The sequence below is a fragment of the Oncorhynchus nerka genome, linkage group LG14, assembly GCF_034236695.1.
Source record: "Oncorhynchus nerka isolate Pitt River linkage group LG14, Oner_Uvic_2.0, whole genome shotgun sequence".
Lineage (NCBI taxonomy): Eukaryota > Metazoa > Chordata > Actinopteri > Salmoniformes > Salmonidae > Oncorhynchus > Oncorhynchus nerka.
The window spans coordinates 85804400-85824785 of record NC_088409.1 but is presented as its reverse complement, the minus strand read 5'-3'; the positions used below and the strand labels follow the sequence as shown (position 1 = coordinate 85824785).

The following is a 20386-nucleotide window of genomic DNA, read 5'->3' as shown; positions in this document are numbered from 1 at the left end:
TACACGTAGAGAGACAGATGAGCACTGTAGACGGCCTACACGTAGAGAGACAGATGACCACTGTAGACGGCCTACACGTAGAGACAGATCAGCACTGTAGACGGCCTACACGTAGAGAGACAGATGAGCACTGTAGACAGCCTACACGTACAGAGACAGAGGAGCACTGTAGACGGTCTACACGTAGAGAGACAGAGGAGCACTGTAGACGGCCTACACGTAGAGAGACAGAGGAGCACTGGTAGACGGTCTACACGTAGAGAGACAGAGGAGCACTGTAGACGGCCTACACATAGAGAGACAGAGGAGCACTGGTAGACGGTCTACACGTAGAGAGACAGAGGAGCACTGTAGACGGCCTACACGTAGAGAGACAGATGAGCACTGTAGACGGCCTACACGTAGAGAGACAGATGAGCACTGTAGACGGCCTACACGTAGAGAGACAGAGGAGCACTGTAGACGGTCTACACGTAGAGAGACAGAGGAGCACTGTAGACGGCCTACACGTAGAGAGACAGATGAGCACTGTAGACGGTCTACACGTAGAGAGACAGATGAGCACTGTATACGGCCTACACGTAGAGAGACAGATGAGCACTGTAGACGGCCTACACGTAGAGAGACAGATGAGCACTGTAGACGGCCTACACGTAGAGAGACAGATGACCACTGTAGACGGCCTACACGTAGAGAGACAGATCAGCACTGTAGACGGCCTACACGTAGAGAGACAGATGAGCACTGTAGACAGCCTACACGTACAGAGACAGAGGAGCACTGTAGACGGTCTACACGTAGAGAGACAGAGGAGCACTGTAGACGGCCTACACGTAGAGAGACAGAGGAGCACTGGTAGACGGTCTACACGTAGAGAGACAGAGGAGCACTGTAGACGGCCTACACATAGAGAGACAGAGGAGCACTGGTAGACGGTCTACACGTAGAGAGACAGAGGAGCACTGTAGACGGCCTACACGTAGAGAGACAGATGAGCACTGTAGACGGCCTACACGTAGAGAGACAGATGAGCACTGTAGACGGCCTACACGTAGAGAGACAGAGGAGCACTGTAGACGGTCTACACGTAGAGAGACAGAGGAGCACTGTAGACGGCCTACACGTAGAGAGACAGATGAGCACTGTAGACGGTCTACACGTAGAGAGACAGATGAGCACTGTAGACGGCCTACACGTAGAGAGACAGATGAGCACTGTAGACAGCCTACACGTAGAGAGACAGAGGAGCACTGGTAGACGGTCTACACGTAGAGAGACAGAGGAGCACTGTAGACGGCCTACACGTAGAGAGACAGATGAGCACTGTAGACGGCCTACACATAGAGAGACAGAGGAGCACTGTAGACGGCCTACACATAGAGAGACAGAGGAGCACTGGTAGACGGCCTACACATAGAGAGACAGAGGAGCACTGGTAGACGGCCTACACGTAGAGAGACAGGGGAGCACTGGTAGACGGCCTACACGTAGAGAGACAGAGGAGCACTGTAGACGGCCTACACGTAGAGAGACAGAGGAGCACTGGTAGACGGCCTACACGTAGAGAGACAGAGGAGCACTGTAGACGGCCTACACGTAGAGAGACAGAGGAGCACTGTAAGACGGCCTACACGTAGAGAGACAGAGGAGCACTGTAGACGGCCTACACGTAGCGAGACAGAGGAGCACTGTAGACGGCCTACACGTAGAGAGACAGATGAGCACTGGTAGACGGCCTACACATAGAGAGACAGAGGAGCACTGGTAGACGGCCTACACGTAGAGAGACAGATGAGCACTGTAGACAGCCTACACATAGAGAGACAGAGGAGCACTGTAGACGGCCTACACGTAGAGAGACAGATCAGCACTGTTTCACTCGCTCGGATGCTTTCTCCTGTGAGATACATTCAGCCTCTTGAAGGAAAATGATGATAGACAGAGAGACAAAATAAAAATTATTTAGTATTTATTTATTTATATTCGTAAATTTTTTGGGGAAGCCTGGCTTTCCTTGGCATCCATGAAGACACTCCACTGATTCCTCAGGTGTTCTGAGGCATTCTGGGGCACCTCTTGCCCTCGCTGCTTGTTTGATATTCATAATAAAAACAGCTTTTAAATATAAGACAAGGGAAGGGAGAGGAAGGGAAGAGAAGGGTCACATTGGCAGTATAGAGGACCAGGGGGTTTTAAGTGTCATTATGTTACTGTTTGAAGTATCGTTATGTTACTGTTTGAAGTATCGTTATGTTACTGTTTGAAGTATCATTATGTTACTGTTTGTTTGAAGTATCGTTATGTTACTCTTTGTTTGAAGTATTGTTATGTTACTGTTTGTTTGAAGTATCGTTATGTTACTGTTTGTTTGAAGTATCGTTAAGTTACTGTTTGTTTAAGGGAGGGCTTAACATGTCAGACCACGTAGGGCAGAAAGAGGGAGGTGGACTGGAGATCCCACTGAGGTCCCATAGGGCCGTTGACATGAGGATCCACTCCATCAGTTTTCCCACCTCTGCGTGGAGGTGGCACTGTCCCATTCCTCTCAGGCATATTTAGGGGGCCTGGGCAACAGGGGGCCTCTGGAGTGAGCCAGTGTGAATGGAGAGGCCTTCCTTTCTCTCTGCACCTTTCTTTGTCTCTGTGTATATCACCTCCACAGGAGGCTGCTGAAGGCAGAAACAATCTGACCATTATCCTGCATCACAGGGAGATGGCTCTATCCCAACACCGTCTTTTGGTAATGCTGATAGTGTGAAACCCAGACTCAGCATGCGTTGTGGCGGCATTCATGCAGCATTTCATTTTCTAGGCCGATAATCACCCTCAACTACTAAAGAAAAGAGTGGGAAGACAATGCAGTTGAGCTGGATGCCTTTTGGTTCTGTTCCATTATAAGGCCTTCATGCCCTTGACAGACCTGTTTTGCACAGGTGTGACAAATGCCTCCATCTGCTCTCAGTGGAGTAGCGGTTTGACAAAGAAAAAAACCCTTGCTGTGTGTCTGTTTATTGACTGTGGCGGCTGTTTCACCACAACAGCCAGTGCTGTTTGTCTTGTCCCCTGCTAATAGTCTGTAAATAGTCTGTTTTTCGTTTCTTTCTATTCTGCCCTTGAGTTGCGTTCTCATGCAAAACTAGACAGATAGCTAACAACTAAGTCTTCAATAAAACTCCCAAGGCGTGACTTTTCTTGAATTAATATATTGAAAACGTTTATGTTGTGAAACTGCATAATACAGAAAAGAATATACTTAAGTATTCAATTCAAATCGACCTTGTAGCTGTACATTATACCTTTCAAGTTGAAGTTGCATGAAAATACAAAGCACGTGCCAAGGTACCATGCATCTGGCATGATGCCAAACCATGTGGCTAATTGTTACTCATATGGTAATTGACTAAATCCTTTCATTACTCTAATAAAGTACAACCATCTCTGCACAATAACAAAGCATATTACACTAGAAACAGTAACAAAACTACAGTATTGTATATTTTACAATTAGTTTGCATGACGCACAAGCAAAGTAATACAGCTAACGACATACATGAAAGGCATTGCAATTTGTGTGAGTAAATGCAACCAACCAACATTGATATGTAAGCAACTCTATCAATAACAAGATTATCATCACTAGCTAAATGCTTGAATCGAATTTAAAAACATATATTTTCAGAGGCTGAAGCGTGACAAGAAACAACTACACTGAAAGACCTGCACCGTAGCGTTGTTTGTAGCTGCTTCTATGCGTGCAGAACAAATTCTCTACTTCCTGTTTGCGTACAGTCTTTCTAAGTACCAGAAAGCTCCACTAGGGGGCAAATAACACCATGAACACAATGAAAATACATCTTAACCATTGTAATAAAATGATCTGTTTCCTTGTAACAGGATGGCAGCACACTTTCATATATATTTTAATCTCACTTTCCATCTAAGAACTAAATATACTTTCCTGCAACCCGCCTCCCCCAATGTGGTACAGATCTGCTATTTTTTATACCTTTAAACAGGAACCTCCATCAGAAGCTAGCCAGCAAGCTAGCTACTAGCTAACTGTCATTGTTAGCCACTGCTAGCGGTCTTCACCTTTAGCTCGGACACCAGCCAATTACCTGCCAGTCTGCACAGCGCGATATCAACCCAGAGCATATCGGACTGCTTTTATCTACCACATCAACGGATTTCTGCCGCAAGCTCTGGACCATTACACCAGATCATCGCAGCTAGCTAGCTGCAACTGAGTGGCTATTGTGGGCTAAAGCCTCTTGTCCCGAAGCAAGCACCAGTTAGCCTTGAGCGTGGCCCATCTCCCGGCCAGCCGGCAGACCAGCTAATCATTGGGCTACAATAATGGGTCCGCGGTCAAACGACCACCCCTCATCAATGTCAAACGCTCCCTAAAATACTTCAGTGAGCAGGCCTTTCTAATCGACCTGGTCCGGGTATCCTGGAAGGATATTGACCTTATTCCGTCAGTAGAGGACGCCTGGTTGCTCTTTAAAAGTGCTTTCCTCACCATCTTAAATAATCATGCCACATTCGAAAAATGTAGAACTAAGAACAGATATAGCCCTTGGTTCACTCCTGACTTGACTGCCCTTGACCAGCACAAAAACATCAGGTGGCGTACTGCATTAGCATCGAATAGCCCCCGCAACTTTTCAGGGAAGTCAGGAACCAATATTCACAGTCAGTTAGGAAAGCAAAGGCTAGCTTTTTCAAACAGAAATTTACATCCTGTATTACTAATTCCCAAAAGTTTTGGGACACTGTAAAGTCCATGGAGAATAAGAGCACCTCCTCCCAGCTGCGCACTGCACTGGGGCTACGTAACACTGTCACCACCGATAAATCTATGATCATTTCAATAAGCATTTGTCTACGGCCAGCCATGCTTTCCACCTGGCTACTCCTACCCTGGTCAACAGCTCTGCACCCCCCGCAGCAACTTGCCCGAGCTCCCCCTCCCCCCGCTTCCCCTTCACCCAAATACAGATAGCTGATGTTCTGAAAGAGCTGCAAAATCTGGACCCTACAAATCAGCTGGGCTAGACAATCTGGACCCTCTCTTTCTAAAATTATCCGCCGCAATTGTTGCAACCCTTATTACTAGCCTGTTCAACCTCTCTTTCGTATAGTCTGAGATCCCTAAAGATTGGAAAGCTGCTGCGGTCATCTCCCTCTTCAAAGACCCAAACTGTTACAGACCTATATCCATCCTGCCTTTCTAAAGTCAAGTTAACAAACAGATCGCTGACCATTTCGAATCCCACTGTACCTTCTCAGCTATGCAATCTGGTTTCCGAGCTGGATGCACCTCAGTCACGCTCAAGATCCTAAACTATATTATAACCACCATCAATACAAGACAATACTGTGCAGCCGTCTTCATCGACCTGGTCAAGGCTTTGGACTCTGGGTTCAATTCTCGGGTTGACTCTTTTCTCTGTATACATCAATGATGTCGCTCTTGCTGTGGGTGATTCTTTGATCCACCTCTATGCAGACAACTCCATTCTGTATACATCTGGCCCTTCTTTGGACATTATGTTAACTAACCTCCAAATGAGCTTCAACGCCATACAACATTCCTTCGGTGGCCTCCAACTGCTCTTAATTGCTAGTAAAACAAAATGCATGCTCTTCAACTGATCGCTGCCCGCACCCGCACTAGCATCACTACTCTGGACGGTTCTGACTTAGAATATGTGGACAACTACAAATACCTAGGTGTCTGGTTAGACTGTAAAATCTCCTTCCAAACTCACATTAAGCATCTCCAATCCAAGTTAAATCTAGAATGGGCTTCCTATTTCGCAACAAAGCATCCTTCACTCATGCTGCCAAACATATCCTCGTAAAACTGACAATGCTACCGATCCTTGATTTCGGCGATGTCATTTACAAAATAGCCTCCAACACTCTACTCAAAGAATTGGATGCAGTCTATCACAGTGCCATCCGTTTTGTCACTAAAGCCCCATATACTACCCACCACTGCGACCTGTATGCTCTCGTTGGCTGGACCTCGCTACATATCCGTCGTCAAACCCACTGGCTCCAGGTCATGTATAAGTCTCTGCTAGGTAAAGCCCAGCCTTATCTCAGCTCAACACCCACCCGTAGCACGCACTAGCAGGTATATTTCACTCATTAAATATAAGCATTTCTCCCTCATTAAATATAAGCATCAGCTGTCAGATTAGCTTAACGATCACTGTACCTGTACATAGCCCATCTGTAAATAGCCCACCCAACTATCCCATCCCCATATTTACATTTTTTTTCCCCTTTTGCACCCCAGTACCTCTACTTGCACATCATCATCTGCACATCTATCACTCCTGTGTTAATTGCTCAATTGTAATTATTGTGCCACTATGGCCTATTTATTGCCTTATCTCCCTAATCGTACTACATTTGCACACACTGTATATAGATTTTCCTATTTTGTTATTGACTGTACATTTGTTTATCCCATGTGTAACTCTATGTTTTTGTTTTTGTCACACTGCTTTGCTTTATCTTGGCCAGGTCGCAGTTGTAAATGAGAACTTGTTCTCAACCGGCATACATGGTTAAATAAAGGTGTTCTCAACTAGCCTACCTGGTTAAATAAAGGTGAATTAAACATTTAAAAAAAATAAAAAATGACATCCCAGCCGTTCCAACAAGTCCACGTAGAGTGCTGGAGTTCTTTGAAGAGCCTCCTCAGCTGTTATCCACATCCACATGCATGTCCTCCCATCACCTCTCATCTCTTCCCTGTCCCAGCTCATCTTCCCTCTGGCCCAGCCTCAGCTCTAATGCCATACCACTGACACACCCACTCTGACGGGCATACAGCACAGGGCATCACGCTGCTTTCGATTGGCATTCACAGATCAGCCCGTCCATTCACCCGTCCGTCAGCACAGTCCATTACACGTGGATGGCCCTGGTTTATGTGTAGAGACGTTTTAAGTGTCCATGTGGGACCAGTCATTCTGTGAGGAAGGGACACATCCCACACAGCACTGTTAAATCTCTCCCTAACCAGACAGTTGTTGTGTGCTGGTCATTCCTTCCCAAGGCCCAGCTCTGCACAATTCAGGCTATGGACATCACCAGTCAAATACTGGTTTACAATGAAATTTCACAGATCACTACAGATAATGACACACACAACACAGAGAGGATGTTATTGTGGAAATAGCATATAAACAGCAGGGCTAGCAAAATGTGTTCTGTTTCAACAGAGTGAAACCTCATTATGGGAAAGGCCATGTGTATGATCACTGGGCAGTTAGACACACTGGGCAGTCAGACACACCTATGATCACTGGGCAGTTAGACACACCTATGATCACTGGGCAGTTAGACAAACCTATGATCCCTGAGCAGTTTGACACACCTATGATCAGTGGACAGTTAGACACACTGGGCAGTTAGACACACCTATGATCACTGGGCAGTTAGACACACCTACACTCAGTGGACAGTTAGACACGCCTATGATCCCTGAGCAGTTTGACACACCTATGATCAGTGGACAGTTAGACACACCTATGATCAGTGGACAGTTAGACACACTGGGCAGTTAGACACACCTATGATCCCTGAGCAGTTTGACACACCTATGATCAGTGGACAGTTAGACACACCTATGATCAGTGGACAGTTAGACACACCTAAACTCAGTGGACAGTTAGACACACTGGGCAGTTAGACACACCTACAATCAGTGAACAGTTAGACACACCTATGATCCCTGAGCAGTTTGACACACCTATGATCAGTGGACAGTTTGACACACCTATGATCAGTGGACAGTTAGACACACCTATGATCAGTGGACAGTTAGACACACCTATGATCAGTGGACAGTTAGACACACCTATGATCAGTGGACAGTTAGACACACCTATGATCAGTGGACAGTTTGACACACCTATGATCAGTGGACAGTTAGACACACCTATGATCAGTGGACAGTTAGACACACTGGGCAGTTTGACACACCTATGATCAGTGGACAGTTAGACACACCTATGATCAGTGGACAGTTAGACACACTGGGCAGTTTGACACACCTATGATCAGTGGACAGTTAGACACACTGGGCAGTTTGACACACCTATGATCAGTGGACAGTTAGACACACCTATGATCAGTGGACAGTTAGACACACTGGGCAGTTTGACACACCTATGATCAGTGGACAGTTAGACACACTGGGCAGTTTGACACACCTATGATCAGTGGACAGTTAGACACACTGGGCAGTTTGACACACCTATGATCAGTGGACAGTTAGACACACTGGGCAGTTTGACACACCTATGATCAGTGGACAGTTAGACACACCTATGATCAGTGGACAGTTAGACACACTGGGCAGTTTGACACACCTATGATCACTGGGCAGTTAGACACACCTATGATCAGTGGACAGTTAGACACACTGGGCAGTTAGACACACCTACACTCAGTGGGCAGTTAGACATACCTACGCAGTTAGACACACCTACAATCACTGGGCAGTTAGACATACCTACGATCAGTGGGCAGTTAGACTCACCTACGATCAGTGGGCAGTTAGACACACCTATGATCAGTGGACAGTTAGACACACTGGGCAGTTAGACACACCTACAATCACTGGGCAGTTAGACACACCTACAATCACTGGGCAGTTAGACACACCTACAATCACTGGGCAGTTAGACACACCTGCTCTGCTCTGTCCTCAAACCACCTCTCTAGAGCCATTGATTGATGAGGGTATTGTTACCATGCTGGTGAACAGTGTGTGTGTGTGTCTGTGTCTGTGTCTGTGTGTGTGTGTGTGTGTGTGTCTGTGTGTGTGTCTGTGTCTGTGTCTGTGTGTGTGTGTGTGTGTGTGTGTGTGTGTGTGTGTGTGTGTGTGTGTGTGTGTGTGTGTGTGTGTGTGTGTGTGTGTGTGTCTGTGTGTGTGTGTGTGTGTGTGTGTGTGTCTGAGCCTGAGAGTAAGGGTGTAGCTGGGACTGGGTCAGGGGAGGGGCATTATGGGCCAGGTGTCTTTGAGTGAAGCAAACCTGATGACAGGAGAGAGCAGGCTTTGTTCTCACATAAGGAGAAATGACAGGTCCCGACAAAGTTACAGTGGCGAAAACACACCCACTTACACACACACACACACACACACACACATAATGTTGTGCATGTGCAACCACAGCCAATAAACTGGCTCCGAGGTGCTTATCAGTAACTGCTGGCTGAATTCAGAGACAGATATGATTCGATTCAATTTCCACGAGATTATGCGCTTTCAATTATGCTGTGAAACTGCCGTTTCTTTTTAATCTTCCCCCGGTGCAGCTAGTGGGCGGCTGAAGGCGGGGGACAGGCTATCACGCTGTTTATGAGTAAGAGCTGTGATTAGGAGAACACCCTAAGGTGTTCAGTCATGTCAATAGTACTGAACACATCCATGGCTGGGCGTTTGGGCTCAGGATGGAGCTGTATCAGCTGCCATGTCAATAGTACTGAACACATCCATGGCTGGGCGTTCTGGGCTCAGGATGGAGCTGTATCAGCTGTCATGTCAATAGTACTGAACACATCCATGGCTGGGCGTTCTGGGCTCAGGATGGAGCTGTATCAGCTGTCATGTCAATAGTACTGAACACATCCATGGCTGGGCGTTCTGGGCTCAGGATGGAGCTGTATCAGCTGTCATGTCAATAGTACTGAACACATCCATGGCTGGGCGTTCTGGGCTCAGGATGGAGCTGTATCAGCTGTCATGTCAATAGTACTGAACACATCCATGGCTGGGCGTTCTGGGCTCAGGATGGAGCTGTATCAGCTGTCATGTCAATAGTACTGAACACATCCATGGCTGGGCGTTCTGGGCTCAGGATGGAGCTGTATCAGCTGTCATGTCAATAGTACTGAACACATCCATGGCTGGGCGTTCTGGGCTCAGGATGGAGCTGTATCAGCTGTCATGTCAATAGTACTGAACACATCCATGGCTGGGTGTTTGGGCTCAGGATGGAGCTGTATCAGCTGTCATGTCAATAGTACTGAACACATCCATGGCTGGGCGTTCTGGGCTCAGGATGGAGCTGTATCAGCTGTCATGTCAATAGTACTGAACACATCCATGGCTGGGCGTTCTGGGCTCAGGATGGAGCTGTATCAGCTGTCATGTCAATAGTTCTGAACACATCCATGGCTGGGCGTTCTGGGCTCAGGATGGAGCTGTATCAGCTGCCATGTCAATAGTACTGAACACATCCATGGCTGAGCGTTCTGGGCTCAGGATGGAGCTGTGTCAGCTGCATGTACCATAACATGCCCAGAGAGGAGCACAGTGTCATGATAAAGTACATAGGAGGGAAATTGTTCTAATTACCGCTGGTTGTCTTTATGTAAACAGAGTTGCAGTTTGCTGTTAATTGTCCAGACCACACTGTAACGTTGGCTAACTGATCCCTTCAAGGCCTGGGACTAATCATCCTTACTGATCTCTTCTGGGCCTGGCTAATAAACCTTACTGATCCCCTCTGGGCCTGGCTAATCATACTTACTGATCCCTTCTGGGTCTGGCTAATCATCCTTACTGATCCCTTCTGGGCATGGCTAATCATCCTTGCTGATCCCTTCTGGGCCTGGCTAATCATCCTTATTGATCCCTTCTGGGCATGGCTAATCATCCTTAGTGATTCCTTCTTGGCATGGCTAATCATCCTTGCTGATCCCTTCTGGGCCTGGCTAATAAACCTTACTGATCCCTTCTGGGCCTGGCTAATAAACCTTACTGATCCCCTCTGGGCCTGGCTAATCATACTTACTGATCCCTTCTGGGTCTGGCCTATCATCCTTACCCATCCCTTCTGGGCATGGCTAATCATCCTTACTGATCCCTTCTGGGTCTGGCTAATCATCCTTACTGATCCCTTCTGGGCATGGTTAATCATCCTTACCCATCCCTTCTGGGCATGGCTAATCATCCTTACCTATCCCTTCTGGGCATGGATAATCATCCTTACCTATCCCTTCTGGGCATGGATAATCATCCTTACCCATCCCTTCTGGGCATGGCTAACCATCCTTACTGATCCCTGCTGGGCCTGGCAAATCATCCTTACTGATCCCTTCTGGGCATGGCTAATCATACTTACTGATCCCTTCTGGGCCTGGCTAATAAACCTTACTGATCCCCTCTGGGCCTGGCTAATCATACTTACTGATTCCTTCTGGGTCTGGCTAATCATCCTTACTGATCCCTTCTGGGCATGGCTAATCATCCTTGCTGATCCCTTCTGGGTCTGGCTAATCATCCTTACTGATCCCTTCTGGGCATGGCTAATCATCCTTGATGATCCCTTCTGGGCCTGGCTAATCATACTTACTGATCCCTTCTGGGCCTGGCTAATAAACCTTACTGATCCCTTCTGGGCCTGGCTAATCATCCTTATTGATCCCTTCTGGGCATGGCTAATCATCCTTAGTGATTCCTTCTTGGCATGGCTAATCATCCTTACTGATCCCTTCTGCGTCTGGCTAATCATCCTTACCTATCCCTTCTGGGCATGGCTAATCATCCTTACCTATCCCTTCTGGGCATGGCTAATCATCCTTACCTATCCCTTCTGGGCATGGCTAATCATCCTTACCCATCCCTTCTGGGCATGGCTAACCATCCTTACTGATCCCTGCTGGGCCTGGCAAATCATCCTTACTGATCCCTTCTGGGCATGGCTAATCATACTTACTGATCCCTTCTGGGCCTGGCTAATAAACCTTACTGATCCCTTCTGGGCCTGGCTAATCATACTTACTGATCCCTTCTGGGCCTGGCTAATAAACCTTACTGATCCCTTCTGGGCCTGGCTAATCATACTTACTGATCCCTTCTGGGTCTGGCTAATCATCCTTACTGATCCCTTCTGGGCATGGCTAATCGTCCTTGCTGATCCCTTCTGGGCATGGCTAATCATCCTTAGTGATTCCTTCTTGGCATGGCTAATCATCCTTACTGATCCCTTCTGGGCATGGCTAATCATCCTTACTGATCTCTTCTGGGCATGGCTAATCATCCTTACTGATCCCTTCTGGGCATGGCTAATCATCCTTATTGATCCCTTCTGGGCATGGCTAATCATCCTTAGTGATTCCTTCTGGGCATGGCTAATCATCCTTAGTGATTCCTTCTTGGCATGGCTAATCATCCTTACTGATCCCTTCTGGGCCTGGCTAATCATCCTTACTGATCCCTTCTGGGCCTGGCTAAATCATCAGTCTACTGGCCAAATGTCCAATGTGATGTTAGTAGCAAATGGTAGACTGATTCAACATCTGATCATAACCCACGCAGATCCATGTTTTTACTATCCTCTTCTCTGTTCCTCCCTAGCAGGTGACTGAAGCTCCATCCACCCTACACACTCAGCCAGTCAGAGCGAACAAACACACCATCACTTCTCCACCATGTAACTATCTACAGGGAACGTGGTATATAGGTATATGGTGGAGACAGTGGGCCCATCAAGGTCAGCTCTCCACTGCTCTACTCACCAGCAGCAGGGGGGTGAGCTGGTGATCCCTTCACTACACTCTGAATTAAAACAGATGCATTGATGGCTGGTCTTGAACGCTGTATAAATCAGATAGAGAGGGAACGTCTCCAATCCCTCAGCGCTGCGGAGACCAACTTTCCTCTTTTTCAGAAACTTTTTCATGTCATCATAGTAGTGAGTGTTTGTTCTACTGGCTGATGTTACTCAGCAGGATACTAATCAATGTTGCTGCTTGACTAATGAACCAAGACTAATTATGAGACTCGCTCATTAAATGTTACAACAACTGCAGTTTGCTGATTTGGAGTTATAAATCGTTATTGGTGAAACAACAGGGGACAAATCAATAATTGTAAGGTTAACACTGACATTAATATGGTATGAAATACTTTGATGAACATAACAGCTCAATCTCACACACAACCAGTTCCACTCACAGTGATTCGTTCATCTCTGTCATTGATGTTGGCACTGTCCTTCTTCCAGGATATGCTAGGTTCAGGATGCCCGCGAGGGGGCATACACTCTAGGACTGCAGGCTCGCCCGCTGCCACCATCACATCTGCAGGATTCTGTCTGAAGTCATCACGTAGTACTGCAGAAAGAGATGGAGAGAAACGGGTTACCGTGAGTTCAGCAGCGGCAGAGATGAGCTTTGACACAAAGGGCATAATAACACCATAATAAGACCATAATAACACCATAATAACACCATAATAACACCATAATAACACCAAAATAACACCAAATCAAATCACATTTTATTTGTCACATACACATGGTTAGCAGATGTTAATGCGAGTGTAGCGAAATGCTTGTGCTTCTAGTTCCGACAATGCAGTAATATCTAACAAGTAATCTAACTAACAATTCCTAAACTACTGTCTTATACACAGTGTAAGGGGATAAAGAATATGTACATAAGGATATATGAATGAGTGATGGTACAGAGCAGCATAGGCAAGATACAGTAGACGGTATCAAGTACAGTATATACATATGAGATGAGTATGTAAACTCCAGTTAGACAGGACGGTAGATTTGACATACCTCACTCAGATGCATTGTACCATCTACAGACCACAGCACTGATCTGCAGCAACAACATAATGACAAAAGCAAACAGCTGCTGTGTTATCATAACCTATAATTGGGTACTGTCACCGATTCGTCACCACGTGGACATGGCCACAGTGACCACTTCCATCAGAGGAGACTATACAGGACCAGGGATCGTCATACCACAAACGGCTGGACCACTGGCCACAGATTGGAGTGTCTTCCCCTACCCACAAGGCCTTGTTGACAATGAGATAAACATGTGTGCATCCACACATGAGTGGCTTTGACCAGTCATCTCTCCTCTTTACCACCTCATACTGTCTCTCTGTGTCAGCCTACTGAGTGTGTGACGGACACACTCTGACCTATCATCTCCCCTCATTACCACCTCACACTGTCTCTCTGTGTCAGCCTACTGAGTGTGTGAGTGACACACTTTGACCTATCATCTCTCCTCTTTACCACCTCACACTGTCTCTCTGTGTCACCACACTCACCTACATCTCCCTCATTACTCTCTGTGTGTCAGCCTACTGAGTGTGTGAGTGACACACTGTGACCTATCATCTCTCCCTCATTACCACCTCACACTGTCTCTCTGTGTCCTCTTTACCACCTCACACTGTCTCTCTGTGTCAGCCTACTGAGTGTGTGAGTGACACACTTTGACCTATCATCTTCCCTCATTACCACCTCATACTGTCTCTCTGTGTCAGCCTACTGAGTGTGTGAGTGACACACTCTGACCTATCATCTCCCCTCATTACCACCTCATACTGTCTCTCTGTGTCAGCCTAATGAGTGTGTGAGTGACACACTCTGACCTATCATCTTCCCTCATTACCACCTCATACTGTCTCTCTGTGTCAGCCTACTGAGTGTGTGAGTGACACACTCTGACCTATCATCTCCCCTCATTACCACCTCATACTGTCTCTCTGTGTCAGCCTAATGAGTGTGTGAGTGACACACTCTGACCTATCATCTTCCCTCATTACCACCTCATACTGTCTCTCTGTGTCAGCCTACTGAGTGTGTGAGTGACACACTCTGACCTATCATCTTCCCTCATTACCACCTCATACTGTCTCTCTGTGTCAGCCTAATGAGTGTGTGAGTGACACACTCTGACCTATCATCTCCCCTCATTACTACCTCATACTGTCTCTCTGTGTCAGCCTACTGAGTGTGTGAGTGACACACTCTGACCTATCATCTCCCCTCATTACCACCTCACACTGTCTCTCTGTGTCAGCCTACTGAGTGTGTGAGTGACACACTCTGACCTATCATCTCCCCTCATTACTACCTCATACTGTCTCTCTGTGTCAGCCTACTGAGTGTGTGAGTGACACACTCTGACCTATCATCTCCCCTCATTACCACCTCACACTGTCTCTGTGTCAGCCTACTGAGTGTGTGAGTGACACACTCTGACCTATCATCTCCCCTCATTACCACCTCACACTGTCTCTCTGTGTCAGCCTACTGAGTGTGTGAGTGACACACTCTGACCTATCATCTCCCCTCATAACCACCTCACACTGTCTCTCTGTGTCAGCCTACAGAGTGTGTGAGTGACACACTCTGACCTATCATCTCCCCTCATAACCACCTCACACTGTCTCTCTGTGTCAGCCTACTGAGTGTGTGAGTGACACACTCTGACGTGGGGTATAAGAACCGCCTCCAGACACACACATCATCCCCTCTTCATCATCGCGTCACTTTCACTTCCTGTTTATCCACACAACCCTGCCACTGACTGATGGAGCCTATGTTTGCATTACAACCCATCTACAGGTATTGCCACTTTAAACACGGCTGTTGTACAGGGTTCACAACCGGATTGGGAAGCGCTGTAATATATACCACTCCCCTCGCTGACATCAGACCCCCTCGCTTACATCAGACCCGCTCATATAGTCACTCAGAGATGCCTTTTCCCAGTTAAAAGGCCCATTAGTGTGGGGGTGTAGGAGCTTGTACATCCCCGTCTAATGTCTAATGGATGAGAACGACAGCGGCTGAGCTAATGTGACAGATGGAAATGCTGTTTGAATGGGAACAAATTATCCGTGAGCTGTCTCATTCATCTTGACAACAGCATGATAGTACCACAGCATCATATACACACTACGGACATTAGAGACAGTGTCCTTTATCTAGACTATATGAATAGAACACAAACCACATCCTATACTCTACAAAGTGCACTACTTTTGACTAGACTTGTCATCAAAAGTAGTGCACTTAGCACTCTATGAAATGTATACCCCAGTAACTCAGTCCAGTAACAATATGGGAAAGTATGTATGTCACAGCAGCATTGTAAAAGCTGAGAGGCAGGATGGTTGTGGGCTGCAATCAGAGGGTCAGAGCCTAGCTAAAGTCTAGCTCTGCCTCCCCAGCGGTAGTGTTGAAGATAAACTGGAGAGATTTACGAGAGGACAGAAGGTAATGAAAAACCGACAACCCTCCATCTATAGACGGCGTGCCAGTAATCACTATCCCAGCTCGGGTGTATTTGTCTGTACACACACACAACATGTTCTCATAAACTACAGGCTGAAATTCTACTCAGCCTAAAGTATGCAGGGTCAGCACAATGTGTACCTGTGTATGATGGTCCTGGCTATGAGTTTATGAGTGTTTGTGTATGGAAAGGGAAGGGGGATACCTAGTCAGATATCCAACTGAATGTATTCAACTGAAATGTGTCTTCCACATTTAACCCCACCCCTCTGAATCCCCTCTGAGGTGCGGGGGGCTGGCTTAATTGACATCCATGTCATCGGTGCCTGGGGAACAGTGGGTTAACTGTCTTGCTCAGGGGAAGAATGACAGATTTTTAACTCGTCAGCTCGGGGATTTGATCCACCTTCCGGTTACTGGCCCAATGCTCTAAGTGGACCCTGTATGTGTCTATACTCATGTGAATGTGTGTGTACGTGTGTGTGTGTGTTTCTGAATCTGTGTGACAGTGTGTGTGTGTGTGTGTGTGTGTGTGTGTGTGTGTGTGTGTGTGTGTGTGTGTGTGTGTGTGTGTGTGTGTGTGTGTGTGTGTGTGCGTGCGTTTGGATTACGACCAGAATATTCTCCTCTCCACCATCTCATTGTCATGCCCCTGAACCTGCTCCTAGTCACCATGGTGCACATCCTCCCCCTCCCTCCACCTACTCCCCCTGAACCTGCTCCTAGTCACCATGGTGCACCTCCTCCCCCTCCCTCCACCTACTCCCCCTGAACCTGCTCCTAGTCACCATGGTGCACCTCCTCCCCTCCCTCCACCTACTCCCCTGAACCTGCTCCTAGTCACCATGGTGCACCTCCTCCCTCCCTCCACCTACTCCCCCTGAACCTGCTCCTAGTCACCATGGTGCACCTCCTCCCCCTCCCTCCACCTACTCCCCTGAACCTGCTCCTAGTCACCATGGTGCACCTCCTCCACCTCCCTCCACCTACTCCCCCTGAACCTGCTCCTAGTCACCATGGTGCACCTCCCTCCACCTACTAACCCCTGAACCTGCTCCTAGTCACCATGGTGCACCTCCTCCCCTCCCTCCACCTACTCCCCCTGAACCTGCTCCTAGTCACCATGGTGCACCTCCTTCCCCTCCCTCCACCTACTCCCCCTAAACCTGCTCCTAGTCACCATGATGCACCTCCCCCCGCCTCCACCTACTCCCCCTGAACCTGCTTCTAGTCACCGCCTCCACCTCCGTCCGCCCCACACAGATCAAAGATAGGCTCACGCCAGGAAACATCAACTTCCTGACAGCCAACAAATTCCTGCATAAACCCTTTAAGCACTTAATTGGCCATCACTGAGATACCCCTCTCTACCTCTGCCTGCTCCTTGTAGCATGAGGGAGGTGGTTTCTGTATGGCAGTGGGGAGGGGAACCCAATCCCCCTGTAGGAATTGGCTTTCAGATGGAGATATGTGGGAGGTAATGGTTTCTCCAGGCTTCTCTGGCTAATCAGGGGACCCTACACCTTCTCATGTATAGCAGCAGAAAACTATATGACCCCCGTCACAACACAAGTCTCCACATGCGGTGTAACTGACTCTAAAGCAATGGGATTTGTATATTTCTTATCTCGTGTTGGTAGTCAGAGGTGTTGTTGATGACAATATAAGCCTCCATGGAAACGCAGGTTTGCAAAAGGAATGTAAAAATAATTGTTTGCACACAACACATATTCTAGCTTGGCAAAATACTCTTAGTCCTCCACATAGCCTAACAACACTCCAGCTGAGTTGTGAATGTGCTCATGAGCGCGGGTCAAAAGAGACAGGGTCGTCCCGCTGAGAAAAAGGAGGATATAAACATAAACATAAACACTGGCTCCATCTGTACAGGCAAGGCCAGCCGGATGGAAATATCCTGATCAGAGATGTTGTGTGAGTCAAAGCCTTGACAAGTGCCACAAAATCCTTAAAACTGAAAGATAGCTCTTCACACTCCAAACGATAGCAAGGCTACATGAAGAGAGACACTCTCCTCAGCTAGAGAACACTAGATGAGAGGACACTAGAGGACACTAGATGAGAGGAGACTGGAGGAGAGGAGACTAGAGAACACTAGAGGAGAGGAGACTAGAGAACACTAGAGGAGAGGAGACTAGAGAACACTAGAGGAGAGGAGACTAGAGAACACTAGATGAGAGGAGACTAGAGGACACTAGATGAGAGGAGACTATAGGAGAGGAGACTAGAGAACACTAGATGAGAGGAGACTGGAGGAGAGGAGACTAGAGAACACTAGAGGAGAGGAGACTAGAGAACACTAGAGGAGAGGAGACTAGAGAACACTAGATGAGAGGAGACTAGAGGACACTAGATGAGAGGAGACTATAGGAGAGGAGACTAGAGAACACTAGATGAGAGGAGACTGGAGGAGAGGAGACTAGAGAACACTAGAGGAGAGGAGACTAGAGAACACTAGAGGAGAGGAGACTAGAGGAAAGGAGACTAGAGGACACTAGATGAGAGGAGACTGGAGGAGAGGAGACTAGAGGACAATAGAGGACAGGACACTAGAGAACAGTAGAGGAGAGGAGACAAGAGGAGAGGAGACTAGAGAACATTAGAGGAGATGAGACGAGAGGAGAGGAGACTAGACAACAATAGAGGACAGGACACTAGAGAACAGTAGAGGAGAGGAGATAAGAGGAGAGGAGACTAGAGAACAGTAGAGGAGAGGAGATAAGAGGAGAGGAGACTAGAGAACATTAGAGGACATGAGACGAGAGGAGAGGAGACTAGAGAACGGACACTAGAGAAAAGGAGACTAGAGGAGACAAGAAAACACAAGAGGAGAGGAGACTAGAGAACAATAGAGGACAGGATACTAGAGACCAGTAGAGGAGAGGAAACTAGAGAACAGTAGAGGAGAGGAGACAAGAGAACACTAGAGGATAGAAGAATAGAGAACATTAAAGGAGAGGAGACTACAGGAGAGGAGACGTAGAGGAGACTAGAGAACATTAGAGAGGAGAGGAGACATAGAGGAGACCAGATAACACTAGACTAGAGGAGAGGAGACTAGACTAGAGAACGGACACTAGAGGAAAGGAGACTAGAGGACACTAGATGAGAGGAGACTGGAGGAGAGGAGACTAGAGAACACTAGAGGAGAGGAGACTAGAGAACAATAGAGGACAGGACACTAGAGAACAGTAGAGGAGAGGAAACTAGAGAACAGTAGAGGAGAGGAGACAAGAGAACACTAGAGGATAGAAGAAGAGAACATTAAAGGAGAGGAGACGTAGATGAGACTAGAGAACATTAGAGAGGAGAGGAGACGTAGAGGAGACCAGATAAAACTAGAGGAGAGGAGACTAGAGAACAATAGAGGAAAGGAGACTAAAGAACACTAGAGGAGAGGAGACTAGAGAACACTAGAGGAGAGGAGACTACAAAACACTAGAGAAAATGAGACTAGAGAACAGTAGAGATGAGACCTGATAACACTGGAGGAGAGGAGACTAGGATGCAGTAGAGGAGAGGAGACTAGAGAACAGTAGAGATGAGACCTGATAACACTGGAGGAGAGGAGACTAGGATGCAGTAGAGTAGAGGAGACTAGAGAACAGTAGAGATGAGACCTGATAACACTGGAGGAGAGGAGACTAGGATGCAGTAGAGGAGAGGAGACTAGAGAACAGTAGAGATGAGACCTGATAACACTGGAGGAGAGGAGACTAGGATACAGTAGAGGAGATGAGACTAGAGAACACTGGAGGAGAGGAGACTAGGATGCAGTAGAGTAGAGGAGACTAGAGAACAGAAGAGATGAGACCTGATAACACTGGAGGAGAGGAGACTAGGATACAGTAGAGGAGAGGAGACTAGAGAACAGAAGAGATGAGACCTGATAACACTGGAGGAGAGGAGACTAGGATACAGTAGAGGAGAGGAGACTAGAGAACAGAAGAGATGAGACCTGATAACACTGGAGGAGAGGAGACTAGGATACAGTAGAGGAGATGAGACTAGAGAACACTGGAGGAGAGGAGACTAGAGAGACTTTTAACTGGATTCTCTCTGGGTATGGAGTGAGATGAAGGGAGAGAGAGAGGGAGAGAAGGGGGGAGAGAGGAAGGCCAAAGGAGAGCTGTCATCCTCTAGTGTTTAAAACAACACAACCAAGTGACCTCCAATCCTCCTCTACATCCCTCACTCCCCCGTCTGGCTCGCTGTCCTCTCTCCTACCCCCCTGACATCTTCCCTCAACAAACACAGCTGATTACTGCACATCACAC

The 20386-nt window shown here is 47.3% G+C and overlaps 1 protein-coding gene across 1 annotated transcript in view; it reads right to left on the bottom strand.

Moving 5' to 3' along the window:
- LOC115120871 (roundabout homolog 1-like) overlaps positions 1 to 20386 on the bottom strand; it is a 490866-nt gene that overhangs the window by 160763 nt on the left and 309717 nt on the right. The window contains exon 4 of the mRNA XM_065000506.1: positions 12992 to 13149. Coding sequence (XP_064856578.1) covers positions 12992 to 13149 — 158 coding nt within the window. The remainder of the gene's footprint in view (positions 1 to 12991; positions 13150 to 20386) is intronic.